Source organism: Kryptolebias marmoratus, linkage group LG9 (genome assembly GCF_001649575.2).
Source record: "Kryptolebias marmoratus isolate JLee-2015 linkage group LG9, ASM164957v2, whole genome shotgun sequence".
Lineage (NCBI taxonomy): Eukaryota > Metazoa > Chordata > Actinopteri > Cyprinodontiformes > Rivulidae > Kryptolebias > Kryptolebias marmoratus.
Genome location: NC_051438.1, coordinates 15,090,911 through 15,108,921, shown reverse-complemented (window position 1 = coordinate 15,108,921; position 18,011 = coordinate 15,090,911). Strand labels below are relative to the sequence as shown.

General features: G+C 48.4%; 1 protein-coding gene across 1 annotated transcript; it reads right to left on the bottom strand.

The window, feature by feature from the left end:
- Positions 1 to 1,169: 1,169 nt before the first annotated feature.
- nsd1a (nuclear receptor binding SET domain protein 1a) lies at positions 1,170 to 17,740 on the bottom strand. The gene is made up of 23 exons (XM_017424160.3): positions 16,534 to 17,740; positions 13,987 to 14,861; positions 12,593 to 12,734; positions 12,129 to 12,301; positions 10,277 to 12,050; positions 10,070 to 10,194; positions 8,720 to 8,927; positions 8,519 to 8,622; positions 8,379 to 8,438; positions 8,098 to 8,286; positions 7,918 to 8,010; positions 7,711 to 7,834; positions 7,326 to 7,526; positions 6,972 to 7,151; positions 5,644 to 5,800; positions 5,357 to 5,562; positions 5,157 to 5,269; positions 4,445 to 4,714; positions 4,240 to 4,356; positions 3,985 to 4,126; positions 3,793 to 3,899; positions 3,488 to 3,692; positions 1,170 to 2,527 (listed from the first exon to the last, which is right to left on the bottom strand). Exons 2-23 carry the CDS (start codon positions 14,842 to 14,844, stop codon positions 1,737 to 1,739), a joined length of 6,339 nt encoding a protein of 2,112 aa, XP_017279649.1. The 5' UTR covers positions 14,845 to 14,861; positions 16,534 to 17,740; the 3' UTR covers positions 1,170 to 1,736.
- Positions 17,741 to 18,011: the final 271 nt, after the last annotated feature.

Below are 18,011 nucleotides of genomic sequence, written 5' to 3'. Positions count from 1 at the left end.
CTCAAGGCTGACTGACATGCAGTTGTGTTTTCTACAGTAGACATTATTATTGTTTAACTTTCAGGGTAAGCTCTACACTTAAGGCTGTTAATACAGCCTTAATTCTGGTGGTTGTGCAGTTTTTCTTAGTTTTATTCACGTGTCCTTGTTCCGTTTATGACGGTCTTAATGACAATAAAGTTCTTGATGGAACATCAAGGTTTTGCTGTGGGATTTGCCAAGGCCGAAATGTGAATGAGACGGTTTCTTGTTGTTAATAAAGAGTTCCGAATTTAGATTGACAGAAAATTATCGTATTGTTCTTGTGGCAAATCCTCTGCACGCGTCACAACTTTTCTTTTTCAGCCGTTCTCTTCTAGATTTGCTGCTGTGTTCAGGATCATGGTCCTGTTTCAGGACCCGAGCTTCAGCAGTGGGACACATGGCCTCACATTTGACTCTAGAATATTTTGGTCTGAAGAGGAGCTCAGGGTCGACTCAATGACTGCAAGGAGCCCAGTTCCTGTGGCTGCAAAAACAAACCCAGATCATCACCCCTCCACCGTCGTGCTTTACAGTTGGTATGAGGAGTTTGTTCTGATGTTATGTGTTTGGTTTTCTTCCAACATGGCGTCTCTTCTTTACTCTCATGTCCAAAGGACGCTGTTCCAAAAGTCTGGTGGTTGGTTCAGTTGCAACTTTGTAAACCTAAGTCATGCTGCCATGTTTGGTTTTGTTTTTTTTAAGAAAAAAAGTACTTTTTTCCTGTAACCTTTCCAAACAAGCTGTACGTGTTGTCTTTTTCCAATTCTTCTTACATGATTTTTAATATTTAAGCTGCTAACTGAGGTCTGTAGAGTCTGAGACGCAGCTGTTGGGTTTTGCTGTGTAATTTCTTCGAGCGTGGCACGGTCTGGGACTCTTATGAATAATCTTTCTTTAGGTAGAACGATGGACTCCAAATTGTAATAACCCTTTCCAGATTGATGGGCAGCGACAGTTGCTTTTCTAAGGCCACTGCTGATGTCTTTCCACCCTGGCGTTGCGTTAACACTCACCTGTATGCACCTCCAGAGCAGCAAACGGACAAAACTCCTGCTTTTATAGAGGTTGTCACACTGACGATGATCAGTTAATCAATATATTGTTCAGAGGTTAAAAATGGTTCATTTTAATAAAAGTCCAAACGCTTTCTGTGTGAGAAAAATCATCAAGAACCTTGATGACTCCAGTGGTTTTTTTATTTTTTTCACTTCTCACAAGTAGGTACTGTTTAACCTAACTGTAACATGGACCAGTGAGAACACTATTTCGACAACTCTTGGAAATATAGAAAGAGAACATTAAGACGATGACAACAACATAAGATGCCCTTGTGGTGGATGACAGTTTGGTCAGGTGAAACGTTTCACCTTTTTCTTATATCCCGAACATCTTTTTTTTTTTTCTTCTTCTTCTTTAAAAAAAAAAAAAAAAAAAGCATAAAAATGTAAACGGTGAGATAAAGAAAACGACAAAAAACAAAAAAGAGCACCAAACACAAAACAAAGACTTGGACAGAAGTAAAAAGATAAAAAGAGACTGAGAGAAACAACAGTTCAGCCTTTAGCACCAGAACGCATCCCCGCGGTCAGTCTGGAGATGAGAAGGCAAACATGTACCACAGTGAAGGCAGTGCTGCGTTCAAGTACTGTAGGTACCAAAATATTCAACTCCTGTAGTTCTGTCAGTGTTTACAGAGGAGGAGTCACTTATCGTCATCCTCCACCCTCCCCCACTTCATCATCAGCATCTTCATGCACATATTCATCCCAAGTGTCATACACATCTCCACCTTCCTCCTCCTCCTCTTCATCGTCCTCCTCCAGCAGGTCTCCTCCATACAGTGGCTCATCCTCCTCGCCCTCCACTATCTCCATCTCCTCCATTTCATTATCCTCCTCCTCCTCCTCTGCTTCTTCTTCGTCGTCATCATCGTCGTCGTCCTCATCGTCATCGTCCTCATCCTCCTCTTCCACATCTAACCCGCACACCTCCCCCTCCTCCTCCTCCTCGTCCCTGGAGGAGCCGGGAGTGGACGCGGGCATCGCCTCAGTTCTGTCTGTGGGGTAAGAGCTGCTGGAGGGGATGAAGCTGGAGGTAGCGGTCTTCGTGTTGATGTAGAGGCGAGGGGGGTCCCGCCTGGACTGGTCCGTCTGGCTGGGAGGGGAGGAGACGGGCGCAGAGGACGACGAAGACGACGAAGACGAGAACGACCAGGACGAGGTGGCGCCTCGGGCGTTCGGGACCAGCGAGGGGGAGACGGGCACGGCCAGGGCTCCGGGCCTCATGGAGGCCATGTTGGGCACGTACTCGCGGATCTCCCCGGGCTCCAGCGGCTCGGGCCCACACGGGTCGTGCTCCCTGCAGGACAACTTGCCGTCGAGCTTGGAGATGAAGAGCATGCCTTCCCGGTGCTCCTTACAGTACGAGCTGGGGCACATCTCACAGAAGGAAGCTGCTTCTTTACCGCATTCGTCACACTGGTGCCACGGACACTCCCACCGGCCTGGAGACGAGAGCAGAGCGAGTCATCAGGACAGGGCGTACGGCCTTTGGTTTAGGTTTAAATCCACAACAAAATCTGACTCCTACAGTCGCTTCTCGCTTTAATAATAATTACAAATGATCAGAAAACGTAACGATTTTATTTAAACTTCAGAAAGAACAGAACCTGTGCTGCTCTGACTGATTTATTCTGTTATTCTAATAACAGAATAAAAATGTATAAGTGTCATTTGTTTCCAGCCTTAGGGTGAAAATTCAGTTATCCCATTTGTCACCAAACACATCACCACTGAAGCTGCCATCACAAGTTATAAACTATTAAAAACAGCCCAAACAAGGAAAATATTTTTTTAAATGTAAAGAAACTGAAGTCCTTGCACAACTCGGTCGCCTTGCTGCCTTTCATGCCACAGTTTTAAACTAGCTTCATCTGTTGCTGAGAAATGACAAACGGTTTAGCAATTTGGATCAAATCTTGAAAAATCTTTTACGTGAGCTCTCATGTGATACTTCAAACAATCCATCGGAGCTCAGAATATGTGTCGGGCATGACTCTCAGCTACTACCACACCAAATTATAGCTCCGTATCTCCAACGCTGACTGAATTACAGGCATTTTTGAACCGATTAAAATCAGGTGGCCGTGGGAGCCATCTTGAACTGGGTCCAGTCCAAAAGTGAATCAGTGGTAGATGTGGGTCCAGTGGTGAACTTCTGAGAGTTTCATTAAAATGTGCCCACCAGTTCATGAGATATTTTGCTAACAGACTGACAAATAAACACACACACAGCCTGTCCTTTCATGACGGCAGGGAAACCCAGGCTGTATGGAAAAGAAAAAGCCAAGAAAGGTTCGGCAGTCCTGCTGTAATTAAACCGATGCATTTGATTGACACGTCAGTAAATCACATTAAGCTGCTCAAGCATTAATATTTTATGTGTTAAGAAACTAAATAAATACCTGCAGGCCTCTTGGCCAAGTTGAGGCAGTCAGCGTGGTAGACTTTGGGACACCCAGGCTTCTTACAGGACACAATCTGTCCCCCGTCCCCACAGCTGAAGCACTCGTCTTCCCTCTCCTTCGTCATCTGCTGCTTGGTCTTCTTCTTCATGCCGACTTTCCTCCTCCCGTCCTTCAGTTTCATCTTCTCAGCCGGCGGCTGGTTCTGAACAAACAGCGAGGAAGAAGACGGTCACGTGTGCTGACAGGTTGAAAATTTAGTCAAAGATGAAGGGAGGAGTGCGCGGTTCAGACTGAAGTTTTACCTTCGGCCGGACGCCCAGGAAGCCGCTACAGTTTGGCGCTCCACATTTACAAACGGTCTTCCCGTTGCCGAGACACTCCAGGTTGTAGTTGAAGGTCAGCTCCACACCTAAACGCCATTTCAGATTCATTATTTTTTATAAAACGCGGATTCATGAAATTACCTGCAACAGCCAAATGAGATGCACTCCAACCTTCTGGGATGTCCTGCAGAGCGAACAGGCCGACCCTGGTGTCCCCGTTCACGGTCCACTTCTGAGTCTCGCAGTTGGGCTGGCAGCTGTGGTTCATGAAGCGAGCCTGGTTCCCTTTGGGTCCAGCATCAATGACCCGGTCCTAGATTAAAACGAAAAAAAAAAACAAGTTCGGTTTGCGGAAATCCCCCGGGCGCCACTCTAAACCCAGCGCGCTGCTGAAGTATCGCCGGAGGACCTCTGGGTCAGGGTCACCTTGTCCAGCGTGAGCATGTAGAAGTTACAGATGTCGTTCTCCTGAGCGTGTCTGATCCTGGCTCGACACTCTTCCTCGTCAATCATCTCCCCCACATACTCGCTCACAAACGCCCCCTGATGGGGCGAAAGACAACGATGAAGATGAAAAAAAACACCGCTCAAAAATACGTTTTTTTTTCCCCCCTTTCTCCCACAAGTCTACCTTCTTGATGTCCGACACGGCGCGTAGACCCCAGCCGCAGGACAACGTCCGGTAGATCTCCACCGGCGTGTACTCGCGCTTGGTGAAGGCCTGGTTCTGACACCGCTCGCCCGCCATGCACACCTGCGGGTGGCACTCGTACATCAGCATGCGGTTGATGCACTCCGAGTCGACGCCGCAGGGGTGCTCGTCCGAGGCCTTGCAGTTGCAGCGCGGGATCTCGGACAGGTCGGCCGTGATGATCTGCACCTTCCCGATGGGCCGGTTCACCTGAGGACACAGCTCGCCTCGGTCAGCTGCCGCTCCAGCTTACAGCCGCTCCTCACGGGCATGAATGTTACATTAATGTTGGTTTTTAATGACGTGTTTGAACCCGTTTTCCCGGGGTTGATCAACTTACAACACACAACCTCAGTGGCCTTTAAAACAAGAATTGGGTGCACAGTCAATTATGATCACTAAGGAGAAGTTAGCCATGGCCTTGTTAAGATAAAATACCTTGTTAACCACTTATTAACAGATTAAGGTGAATGTATGTATGGATTTGAGTCTGTGTGGATTAAATAAAGTTGTGTGTTGTATAATCATGCCACCCTGGGAAAAGAACGGCTCCATTAAATGAATAAAAGCCCAAAGTTAACGTGACTTCCATGCCGGTGATGAGTGGATGTAAACCTCTAGTTGTAGCTGGATGAACAGGCTGTTTGTTTACCTTGATGTGTTTGTACGGAGGCGGCTTCTTGTCGTTCTTCCTGTCCTCCTGAAGCTGCCTCATCTGCTTCTCCGCCTGCAGCTCCTTGAACCGTTCTGCAGCTTCGGTCAGCGCTTCAGAAGCACAAACGCGACACATTCACGCGCGCAGCCTTCACCGGGAACCCGAGACCAGAGGCGGGGCAACAAACAAACGCCTACCTTTCTTGTACACGGCGTCGGCGCCTTTGCCCATTTTTTCGATGTTGTGCGTGTCGCCCTCCATGTAGGTGAAGACTCTGGCCTGGTACGTCCACACAAAGTCTTTGGAGCCGAAGAACTGCACGGGGAACTCGCCCACGTCGTGTTTCATCCTCAGGATGTTCCCGGGGACGTCTTTGGTCAGGCAGACTTCAGCAGGCCACCATCTGAAGTTTAAGATCAGGTTTCAGGGACACGGATATGTGGAACTGTTGTGTGTACGGGCGAAGAAACGCCCGGGCCCTCACCTGTAGCGCCCCCACTTGACCCACAGTATGTCCTTAATGCGAGGCTTCTTCCCGGCTTTGCAGTCGTTGCAGAACCAGCTACCCTGAGGCATGTCGATGTTCAAACACTCCCGGTGGAAAGCAGCAGGACAGGCTTCGCAGCACAGCAGACTGCCCCCTGAACAATCACAGGAAGGGGGGTTTGTGTTTTATTTGGTGCACAAAATGCCAGTCTTCCACACAGGTAAAGAATGATGACATTTTTGTTTTCTATTAAAAGCAGGAGAAAACACTGAAGCTCGTTGGTGTTCCTTTGACCAAATGCTATTTTATGTTTGGCATTTTAAGGAGACAAAATTAGGCAACAATTCCTCCACAGGGGACTTCTTATCATAAAACAAACGCTGTTACATCACCTCCACAACACCTGAACCCTATCACTACTGCTACAATGATGTGAAATGAAGAAAGCGATGAACAGTTTCTAAAAGTAACGCCTTTAAGGAAAAAAAAAAACTCAGCAAAGACCTGAACGGGACCTGAGAGCTGAATCATCTTTCATCTTGATCAACTGATCTTGGGTTTACTTCCCTTTTAACTCATTTCCTACATTGTTAAGTAGTTCTCCGGAGGTTAATGTCGGCGCTCTGATGATTTCATTTTATTAACTGTACCTAATGTTCGTACAGATTATGGCAAAAAAATAAAACCTTCCAGTTTGCTGCTTCTTCGGACTGGAATCAGCTGCAGGAAGACTTGAAGTCGAAGGAGTTGGTCTCTTTGGATGTTTTTAAGGCCGTTCTTAACAATTTTATACACAAGGCATCTGTTTGTAAATGTTTTATTATCTTTTAATATATCTTAGTTCTTCTACGTATTATGATTTTTTTAAAACAGTGCTGTGATAATTGTGCTGCTGCCATTCTTGGCCAGGTCTCTCTTGGAAAAAAAAAAAGATGTTTTTTTTTAATCTAATCTTTTAATCATTAAAAAAATCCTGGCAGTGGTGAGGCACTGGACTAAAAAAAGCAGCTCAAGAATTGAGCAATAAATAAATAAAAACGTTGAAAGAGTCTGGAGACCTACTGATCAAACCCACTTTAAATTATTACCAGAAAGCCTAGACGCTTAAAGAAAAAACAAAAAGAACACAAGGAGTGACTCGAGCCTTTAAAAAGCAGCCATCTAACAGTTTCTAACAGCAATAAAAACATGAACGGAGATCATCGAGAATGCAGCTTTCAGGTTTTTCCAGTTGTTTTAAACAGGAACAGACCTGAGCTAAACAGCCACCAGGAAGTCTGGCTGATGTATAAACAACACCGAGACACGGCCAGCGTCAGACTCACCTTCGGAGCAGACGAAGCACCAGCTGACGTTTATGTGCTCGTGGTTCTTGCAGCCCTTGCGGGGAGTGAAGTGGTTCGGACACAAGAAGCTGTTGTTGGCGAGGACCAGGCTGCCCGCCGCCATGCAGTTATCGTTGGCGTGATAGGCCACGGGACAGCGCACACATCGAGCCAACCGACCTGACACACACACGGACAAGTCAGGCGACATCAACACAACTACGGACAATATCCACACGGTCTCCATGAAGCCTTAAACGAGATCCCGGTGCGAATACCGGGCCCTTTTTTTTTTTCCTTTGACTGACATTAATGCAAATCTTTCTCTGTTAATCCCGTCTAACCGGCGCTCACCTTTGGAGCTGCAGATGTTGAGGGGGTTGGCGATGTAACACGACAGACACACGTGCAGCGGGCAGCGGAAGCCTTTGTTATGCGTCTGAGTGGCCGAGTAGGCCAGGATGCAGTCGGTGTGGAAGAACTTCCCACAGAGGGGAATGATGCAGCGCTTCACCCCGTTCCCGGCCTTCTTGCACACAAAACACGAGTGATCGCCTGGAAGGAGCAGACAACAAGCTCTTGAAGGAACGCAGGTCGCTCGCCGCCTTTCATGCGTTCGTTTTAAAAAGATAAGATCGTCTTATCTTGATAAAATAAATAAATAAATAAAACATGGGACGAGGCTCGTTTTGAATGCTAACAGTTTTCAGCCCGATTGCGAGACACGAAGCCGACTCACCAGTTTTACACTCCTGACAGAGGAATCTTCCTCTAGGAGCTGCAGACAGGCCGATGCACTGCAGGTGGAAGGCGCCGAAGCAGGGGCCGTCACACACCAGCAGGTCTCCAGTCCTCTCACACACCTGCAAAAAAAATAAAACAAACAAGTTAACGACCTTCCTGTCACAAACACGGCAGAAGCGTAAAAACAAAGCGCCTCCATCACCTGACAGACGTTCTCCTTGGAGGATGCAGCTCCTATTTTCCCTTTGGCATCGCCCTGGGAGGAGAAACTGTCGCTCAGACCAACCGGAAGACCCTACAGATCGGATCAGTTTCATCAGCCGTTACTGAGGCGGGATGTAAAGACACAGATTTTCTGCCTTCCGAACTGAAGGACGCTCACCTCCGATTTAGGAGTTAGTGTTCCAGTGTGGACGCTTTGTTTTGTCTCGGCGCTGCACGGCTCCGACTCGGGCTCCTGTTTGGGAGTTCTGCACCCCCGCGGGCTCGGAGACCTGCTCTCTGAACGCTTGGAGGCTGCGGCGGGGACTGAAGGTGGGCTCGGGGCAGGCCTCTCTTTCTTGGACGCAATCTGTCCAACATCACGAAGAGTTAAATAAAACGTCAGAGTGTTTGGTGGAATAAATCATTTGTTTTGAGTTGCTTTTTTTGTTTTTAAATTACCTGAGTTTTCTTGACTAACACCTTCACCTCTGTTGTAACACTCATCTGCTGCTTTTGCTCCTGGACAGAAAACAGGTCAGTAGTTTTTAAACGGTGGAACAGAAACCCAAGCAGGACAGGTTTTATTCCTCTCTGCATACCTTCTTCTTCCCGGGACCTGAAGCCACTTCTTCGATGGTACAATCCACCACCTTGTGTGACAGCTTCCTTGGCCTCTTTCTTTCTTGAACTACTGTCGCCACGTCTAAAATTTAAAAAAATAAATAAAAACTCGGCTTTAGTTGAATACTCGATGCTGTCATTAAACACATCAGTCAGTAAGCAGGCACTCTCGGGCTCACCAGACTCAGGAGGTAGATCCGTTTCCTCTGCCGCATCGAAGCAGGGTTGTGTCGTGACGGGAGACGCCGGCGGCTCGGCGGGTGAAGGTTCGTCCCGGGGCGGACTCGTCTCGACCCGAGCCTCGGCGGGCTCTGCCGGCGAAGAGCTGGAGGCGTCGGCCGCTTCTGTGGCGCTGAGCTCATGGAGTGCTGCTGTCCCTGAGGTCTCCTGAATGATTCAAACACACCACGTGAAGCGCGGTCGGGCAGCAAAGGCTGTCATTCAGCACGTCTGTCAGGCTGCGAGGTAAGGCTTTAAAATGACATCTTATTCCAAACATGAGGCTCTGCAGTAATTTAAGGTCTGTAAGCATAAATGAAACCAGAAAATCATCTCTAATATTTTATGGTTACAGAAAACACCAAAGGAGGCAGGCAGGTCTGCAAGGTCAGAGTTTGTTGAAAAGCAAAAGACTAAAGCAAACTTGTAGAAATATATTATTGGCATGCCTTAAAACACACCTCAAGACTGATGACATTATTTGTTAATTAATTACAAGATAAAAACTGTAAAAATGTGCCTTTATGGATGGCAGCTGTTGCTGCAAAGCACTTTGTTATTTGTTTTTAATGGAAGAATAAGCAGAATATTACTAAATCCATCACAATTTTCAATTTCATGTTTTCTGTGACTATTTTCAGAACTGAAAAGGTCTTATTTTTAATCAAGGCTGAGCTTTGAATAAACCTCCAGAGTAATCTGCAGCTAAAATATTGTTGCTAATTGTTTTATTTTTATGGTTAGCAAACTAAAAACAACAAATAATCTTCTACTCAAACCAACAGACAAATAAAAATCTAATTTTTATTATGGAAAAAAAACTTTACAAGCTCGCAGCAGATTTTTCTTGCACTACAAGCTTGTATTAGTTACTTAGTCCGGTGTAAAATAACGGCCACCACAGAGCTTTTAGGTTGAAAAACTCAATTTCATGTTCACTGACTGATATTTTATTTTTACAATTAGAAACATCTGAAACCTCTTAGTATTTATACACTTTCTATCTTTATGTAAATGTTCTTCCCAAGCACATCAAGCACAATCTGTTCTGATACATTTTTACTTTTTGGTGAAGAAATTAGGTGGGAAAAAATTGCTTTTCCGTAAGATGAAAGTTTATTCTAATAAATTCAAACCTGGTTGCAAAAAGATTTTAATTGCAACTAATAAAAGTGCTCATATTTTATTGACAGAAAATCATTTAATGTTACTGATTTGGTAAAAATGAAACACCACTGAATCACCCTTTTAGGTCGACTCCATCTTTTCATTTGTCCTGCAGAGAAACTACAAAAGAGAAAACTTCTCACCACTTTGGAAGAGTCTGAGGGGGTTTTCTTTGACCTCTTTTTGATGGAAAATATTTGTTCGTACGCCTCGGTTGACTCCAGGAGCCGTTTAGTTGGTTTCCGGAGGCGTTTGTTCTCTGATTGTCCTGTGTGAAAACAAGCGAGGCAGACGTTAATTTCCTACTTGCTTTCCTGTACCGTAGAAAAAAGCCCTAGTTTGAGTCTTACCGGCAGTGCTGCTCGTATCTGAGGACTGGGAGTCGTTCTCTGCGTGTTTCTCGGCTCCCAGATCCGGATCTGGAGACGCCCTCGCCGCGTAGGACTCCTTCATCTCGGCGGACACCTCGCTCACGCCGCCCCCCCTGATCTCGGCGGCTTCCTCCACCACCTGCCAGCGCTTCTTGGGAGCCACCGCCGTTTCCGGGGTCCTCTCGAGGTAGCTGTTGGTGGGATCGAGGCAAGGATCCGAGCAGAGGTGGCCGCCGATGAGCTCCCCGCCGTAAGCCGCGTCCATCAGGCCCAGAGGCGCGGCGGCGGGGTGTCTGAGTTTCAGTTTAGCGGGCAGCTTCTGCTTTCGCCGCTGCTTGTCGGAGCTCTCGGAGTGAAGAGGAAGGTCCTCACAGTGGTTGGTGCCGGCCGCCTCGACGGCTTTAGTCCAAATCTTCACCGGCGTCCTTTTGGTTACTGCACTTCTAACTGATGGCACAGTTTTTAATCTGATATCCAGAGCCTCGCGGGACCCTTTCAGCAGGTCGCTCTGTGCGGACGTGGGGATCACCAGCGGTTCCTCCTTGATGAGGTCGGCTGAAGGCGGGAGGACCAGCGGCTTGCCTTCTTTTTCTCTCGTGTCGTGCATGTCTTTTAAGAGCATCAGGAAAGTACTGAATTTATAGTTTGAATCAGGTCGGAACACGGCCTGCTCCGAGTCGCTGTCCTCCTTCACCAGCGATTTAAACGACAGCTCCTTACAGTCCTGAAACGTGTCCACGGGAGACAAAGACGACGAGGTAGTTGATATATCCGAGGCCACGTTTTCCGTCTTGACCCTGGCGGGGTGGAAAACCGCCCGAGTTAAGTCCTCGTGCTTCGGCTTGGCTATCGAGCCGTTGTGAGTTTGTTTCTTGTTGAGCTTCCTCGGGCGCCGCTTTGGAGAGTTCACAAAGGACAAAGTGCCGCTGAGCGATTCCCAGACCGGAGACGATTCCGTTTTGATAGTAGCTTTAGTTGGCATGCGGTCAAAACGATCACTGTTTGGAGCTTCTGTTGAGACGTGGCTGGGGCCCAGTGCGTCGCCGAGATCCGTCTCTTCCTCCGCTCTCGGAGCCTTTGTCACCAGACGGCTGCCGGCCGAGTGTTCTTCACGTGAACCGTGAGACGATTCAACGCAGACCGCCGAACTCTGCTCAGAGCTCACGTCTTTAGGCGTGGATTTGTTTGTAAGAACTTTGGGAGAACCGGAGGAAGTGGACTGGCTCAGCTTTTTAGCAGACTTTTTGACTTTCACCGAGCCTTGCTCCTTTCTGTTCGCCGTGCCCGCGTCGCGGATCGGAGAAATCGCTGTGCGTTTCGGACGGTTCAGCATCGGAACTGAATCCAGGTCAGCGTAGGGCGAGTCCTTTGGCTCCTCTTTCAGTGCACATGTTTTTGTGTGAAGCTGACCCGCCGCAGCTGGGACAGCGGCGTCCTTCGAACCACCAACGATATGAGCAAAGATGTCCGACAAGCACTTCTTTCTCTTCTTGACGGCTTTGCTCTTACTGGCTGGTTCTGCAGAGTTCTTGAGAAGATGGTGACCGTTTCTGTTCAGAGCCAGACCGGGTGATGGGGGCCGGACACAAACAGACGGGCTTTTGGGCTTCTCGGCGGGAAGCGGACTGGGTGTGCGCTCCTGTCTGTTTGCAGACACCGAAAGTGCGCTTTCACTATTCCTTTGTCGAAGAGGGAGCAGGTACTCCGCCTCGGCCACGCTGACTTTCCATGCAGTCAACAAACTTTTGGGAATCTGCCAAGATCAGAAGTCACACTCAGCGCAGAGCTCACAGCACGTTGATTTAAGAATAAAATCTTTAGGCCGTTTTACCGTGTACTTGTAGTTCTTCTCTTTCTGCTTCCCCCTCCGTCTGAGGACAGGGAGCTCCTCAAACTGATGTCCTCCCTCGAAAGGAAGAATGACGCTCCCTGGGACCCAGGCGCGTTCCGCGACCTCCCCCAGCGTCTCCAGATAATACATCCGACAGGGACGGGAGCTCGGAACTGAAGCCGAGTAAAGAAAGATGCAGAACATTTATTACTTCAAACACATTAACAGTCGGGTCAAACTGTATCAGAAGTACTTGGATGGCAAAACAAGGGGGATTTGGGGTCCTGTCAGCCAACATCACGGGTCACAGCTCGATGAAATTCACCTCAACCTTTGTTTGGATATCAACTACACACCTGTCAGATATCCTCCCGGAGCTACGATCCTATGAAGCTGACACAATCTGTTCACGGACACAAAGGTAAAACAATCTCAGCCGATCGACATTCACATCCAAGCCTCACCTTTCATCTTCGTATGAATCCCCAGGTCGGGTTCGCAGGTGACTTGGCAGGGCCACCAGGGCCGTCGGTTGAATTTTGCCCAGACCAAATCATCTTCCAGGAATTTCACAGCAGGGGGAAGCCTTTTCTTTGGGCTGTTGGACTGAACGGCACAACGAAAACACTTTAATATCTGAACACGGGGCCAACGTGCACCAATAATACAAACCTGAAGAGATTAGAGCTCGATGAAAGGGTTTAGTTCAGACCTGTGAAAGTGGGCTTCTGGGGAAACATTACAAACAGTTAATGTCTTGCTTGATACCGGAATCAAAATTAATGCTGCCCCTTTTCTCCAAAACCTTCACAGCAAAACTTTCACACTGCTGTCAATTTTGTGTTACAGAATTCAATAGTCATTCACAAATGCTAACAGTGACAGCAGCAGCTAGCTGTAGCACTGCCAGTGCAGCTTGGGGCACTTTAAACAGCAATCCACGTGCTCGTGCTCAAACTAGCCGTTAGCGCTTCAATCTGGTCGAACTTTAACTACTATTTTCCAGCACTGTCAGGTGTGCGGGGGCTGCCCTGGTGGTGAAGAAACACGGCTAAAGGCACCTTCTTTTCGTTTGTGTTTTTAAAGCTAAGAGGCAAGCGATCTCTTCCTACTTGTCCGGTGACGCCATGACTGAAATTTGTCACAGGAGAATTTTAGGCAACCTGTACGTTCGAGTATAAAGTCTTAACCGTCCATGGACAGTCCGCCCGGAGTCCACAGCACACCTGAGTATGTGGGGGCCTAATGCTGCAAGCAGAGCGGCGTTGCAGTTTACCAAAGTCGTCCTAAAACATTAAGACTTCTTACATATATAAGGCGCTCCGGATTATAAGGCGCACTATCATTTTTTTAGAAAATTTAAGGCTTTTAAGTGCGCCTTATAGTCCAGAAAATACGGTATTTCTACAAACTGAGATGGTTCAGAGAGCTATCTACAACAGGTAAGATGTTAATTGTTCCTAACATTTCCTCAGAATCCACCCCTCTTGTTCAGAGTAACAACAAATCGTGAAACCATCCGTTTTCTCCGTGCTCCCTGATTGTTTAAAATTGAAACAAGTTTAAGTTTCTGGCCTCTGTTTTCGGTGCACATGTTTTGGCTTTGTGAGGTGTCATTATTTTTACTACACGTTGCAGATTCACCAAACTGTAAACGCTCTCCTTATTCTATTTGTGTGCGGGACACACAGCCGAAACAAACTTAGCACTGCGCTCACAAAGGCACGCAGTCAGACGTGGCTCAGTTGAACCAAAATTGTCGGTTTCTGCAGCAGATCTCTCCGCTGAACCGTGACACACGTGTGGCTTGGGTTGTACAGAAGTTGTAAAACGAGCCTCCCGGGTGTTTCAGACTCACGTTAGAGTTGGTGAGAGCTGGTGAGGTAAGTCCAGGATCAACAGCAGAGGTAAGTTCAGCGTCGCTGTCCGACTCCTCGCCCAGATTCCACCCGTCTCTCATAGTGATTTCTGGCAGTGCGCTGGGGCTTAGTGTAGGGTTGAGTTCAGAAATTGTTTTGGACATTAGGTTGAAGACGGTAGGTTTGTATGTTTTTCTGTCTGCCCCCGAGTCGCTCGAGGGTTTGCTCTCCGAAGCAGTCCGGTCCCGACTCGAGTTCGGGAGGCGACGGAAAGGTTCGAAGTCCTCCCCGCTCTCCCGCTCCCCGTCCTCCTCCTTGACGTCGCTGCCGTCGAACAGCGTGGACTCGAAATGCAGGTAGCCGTTGGGGATGGGGGAGCAGCGCTCAAAGCTGTCGAGACTGCGGGGCGGGGAGAAGCCGTTCCGGCCCCCGGCCCGCAGAGGCTGGAAGGGCTCGGCGTCGCCCGGGGACGGCGGCAGGAGGACCGACGGCGCTTCAAACTCATCGTTGTTGTCGTCGCCGCCGTCGCTGACGGGGCTCGCGCAGTGCAGGCTGTTGCGAGGGTGGAGGTCTCGATCTGGCTCCGGTCTGTAGAACGCAGCGGCGCCCAGGTGCTGCGGCCTCCGCTGAGGGCTGTAGCAGCGGAATTGCTCCGACTGGTTGTAACCCAGGAACGCGGGCTGTTTGTGGCTGGAGGGCGACAGCTGCAGGGCTGGCGACTGGCCTGATCCTCGCTTCGCGCCGCCACACTGGCTTGCAAAGGAAGTGCTCACGGGGCCATGGTGGGGCCTCAGCTCTGGCTGGCTCGAACCAAACACTGAACCTGCCCTCAGACCCGGTCTGTAAGACTGATTCATGTTGTCATGCCTTTATCCTGTCAAAGAGAACACAGGCAGGGTCAGACAAGTGATCGCTGAGACGTAGAGCTCACAACACAACACAGAGGAGTGGATCCGTTACAGGAAAAGAGCCAGAGTGCGAAAAGAAACTTACAGCTGCTGTCTAAACTTTACCTCTACTCATCATGGGCAGGAATGTTTTACTATTTGGCTGCTTTAATGAAATAATTGTACAACATAAGATTTATTGTGGATTTTCTTCTCATTCTCAAACACTACACACATACTCCACCACTAATATTTGCCTCGACGTCCGTTAACCAAGCTGCACTTCAACCATGAGCTTTTTTTTTTTAGCCGTCAACAAGCTTCTGGGCAATTCTGACTTAATATTTGATCACTATTCTTAGCGGAGTTTGTTTAAATCGGTAGGTTTCCAGGCACAGGCCCAATTTTTAGGCAGAGTCCACAAATTTCCATCAGGGCTCTGAGAAGGGCCGGTTCAGAAGCTTAACGTTAGCCCGCTTTTATCCAATCAGGAACGAGATTTGTTGTTTGGGACCACTGTCCTGTCAGAACACTCGGATGCGTCTGAGTTTCCACCACCTAAAGCAACGGTTTGAGGGGAAGATGTAGAACGAGCGCTAACCAGTTAGCCCCACGGCATGATGCTGCCGCCACCATGCTTGACAGTTTGCTCAGTGATCCTAGGTTTGAAAGCCTCACTTTTGACTCCTCGGAAAGCTCAGCTTTTGTCTCGTCTGGCCACAAAACGTTTCTCAAGTGTCAGTCAAGCTTGAAGGTGTCACCTTTGGAGCAGGAGCTTCTTGTTTTTTGTTTTTTTTTTAGTCTGAGTCCACGACGGTGCAAAGCTTTGTGGACAGGGACACTGGCGTTCCAGCAGTTGCCCAACCTAACCAAATTCCTTCCATCTGGGCGGAACAGGTGAGCACTGGTCAGTCCGTCACCAGCCGTCAAACCAATCCTTGTCACGCTGGCGAAGAGAAACTCCCAGCTGCAGTCAGTCGTGATCACTAATGAGAAATTTAAAAAAAAAAAGGCCCTAGAACCAGCCTGGAACCAGTTCAGAGCAGATTTAGGCGAATGTGTCAATATATTTGAGGGGGTGTGTACAATCTAGATACTGGATTGGAGAAAAGAAACACAATAAAGTCAAACTTGAGCACCAGGGCCATTCACGCTGTGTGTACAAGTTACATCCTGAAAGACAATGATTAAAAGCCCCCAAAATTAAGATGACAATCCTGTCCATTAGGAGTGTATGCAAACTTCTGACTGCAACTATATAAACAGGCTTAAAATCCACACACACACACCATCAACTGAGATAGCATGGCCTCCTTTAAAGGCCAGCCGGCCGGAACAAGACGAGAAAAAAAACAAACACTGAACCTAACCAATAAACGCGTTTCGTCCCCGGGTTGTTAGTAAATATGTCGGCTCGCTTGGATCCCTGCGGGTCATGGCGGTCGGTGGAGCCCGGATCCAGTGGAGGTGGTGACACAGCCGGGGCTACAGCCGCACACCGTCCTCACCGAGCCAAACACACACAAAAAGGAGGCTCTGATCGCCTTTCTAAGTTCACCGCACTGTGTCAACACGTGTGGGGGGGTGGGGAGGTAAAAAAAAGAAAGAAAAAAAAGAAATCGGGTTATATGTGTGTGTGTGAGTAGAGAAATAACTCACCATTTGGAGGTCGGCCACCGATTAGAGCGGATGTTTGAGAATCCCGGGCCACGGAGCGAGCGCGTCCCTCGGTGTGTGGAGGCAGGTCTGCAGAGTCCCAGCTGCAGCTTGAGGTAGGCCCGGGCTGAGGCTCAGCAGCAGCAGCAGCAGCAGCAGCAGCAGATCTCATTCTCGGCACTCATCAGCGGCGGCCCTCTCTCTCTCTTTCGCTCCTTCTCCACAAAACTGTCACCTTTAAACATTAAACAAGGAAATCCCCCATCTCCCCCTCTGCCTTTCTCTCTCTCTCTCTCTCATAAGAGCCACACGGCGGATTATTTACTACATGGTTTGTTCCTGAGCGGTGCTGTCGAAGTGCCCCCCGGTTATGTTAAAACAAGCCCAGACCGACTGTGTTGGTGAGCAGCAACCAATCGGCACTGCTACCCAACCCCCCGTCTGCAGAGGGCCGTGACACTCACCCTACACACACACACACACAGAGACACACAGGCGGGCGCGCGCGAAAGCAAATAAACGCGCACGCTATAAAAATCCAGGTGAAGTTGTTGGAAATAACTCGTCTTTAAATAATGAAGGCGCGCCAAGTGTCTCTCAGTCGGGTTTCTTTCTTTCTTCCTGTCTTTTTCTATATGTATATATTGGGGGGTTAGAAAAATCGACTGAACAAAACGAGTCCAAGTCGGTGATGGGCGCGCACGCACACGGCCTCTCCGGTCAAACCAAAACTCCGCGCGCCATGTTGTCTCTGTGTCTGAGACATGAGGAAACAAACAGGCCGCGAGGCGCCGAGGGCAGCGCGCACGAGCGCTACGGAGAGAGGAGAGAGATGAAGGAGGGTTAACTCGGTTATAACCCGACAGGCGCGGCGGGGGTGCGCAAAAAAAGAGAGATTAAAATAATTTAAAAAAAAAAAGTTCGCCGCAGCGGGCCCTCAGCCGGCTTCCTGCTCTGAACGATCACGGACCGAAACACGAGCCCGTCCGGGCCCGAACACGACGACCCCCCCGACGACGGCAGGGAAACTTCCCTCTGAGGCCGAGCGGCTTATTTCTTCAAGCTTTCTGGAGGAAAGAAAACAAAAAAAGGCGTGACAAGTAGTGGGAAATATATAGACATGTATAAAAGAAAGTGGGGCGATTTTACATGTGAGCGCAGTCCGCTTGTGAGTTACATGCGCCCCACCCTGAAGTGTGTCACCGTGAGGCTCGTTGTTTAATAGACATAAAGGTATAATTACGAGATGATTGCTTTTGTCTAGAGACATGCGCCCCCTGGCGTCTGCATGGAGAATTGCCTTCAATTTGACAGGAAGTGGTGGGGGGCTAAAAAAAAAAAAAGACTCATCGCCCGCGAATTGTGTTTGTCTGTTAGCAAAATATCTCACGAACCAGTGGACGGGTCTTAATGAAGCTTTCAGGAAGTTATCACCGGATGTCCGTCTACAACTAATTAAAATATGGAGTGGATCCGATTTA

What these genes read in the sequence shown, in the direction of transcription:
- nsd1a (XM_017424160.3), bottom strand. Translation starts at nt 14,844, where the DNA reads ATGAATCAGTCTTACAGACCGGGTCTGAGGGCAGGTTCAGTGTTTGGT. An exon ending in AGAAGAACTACAAGTACACG is followed by an intron (nt 12,051 to 12,128) that starts GTAAAACGGCCT and finishes TGATCTTGGCAG; the next exon opens with ATTCCCAAAAGTTTGTTGAC. An exon ending in TCCTGGGCGTCCGGCCGAAG is followed by an intron (nt 3,693 to 3,792) that starts GTAAAACTTCAG and finishes CTGTTTGTTCAG; the next exon opens with AACCAGCCGCCGGCTGAGAA.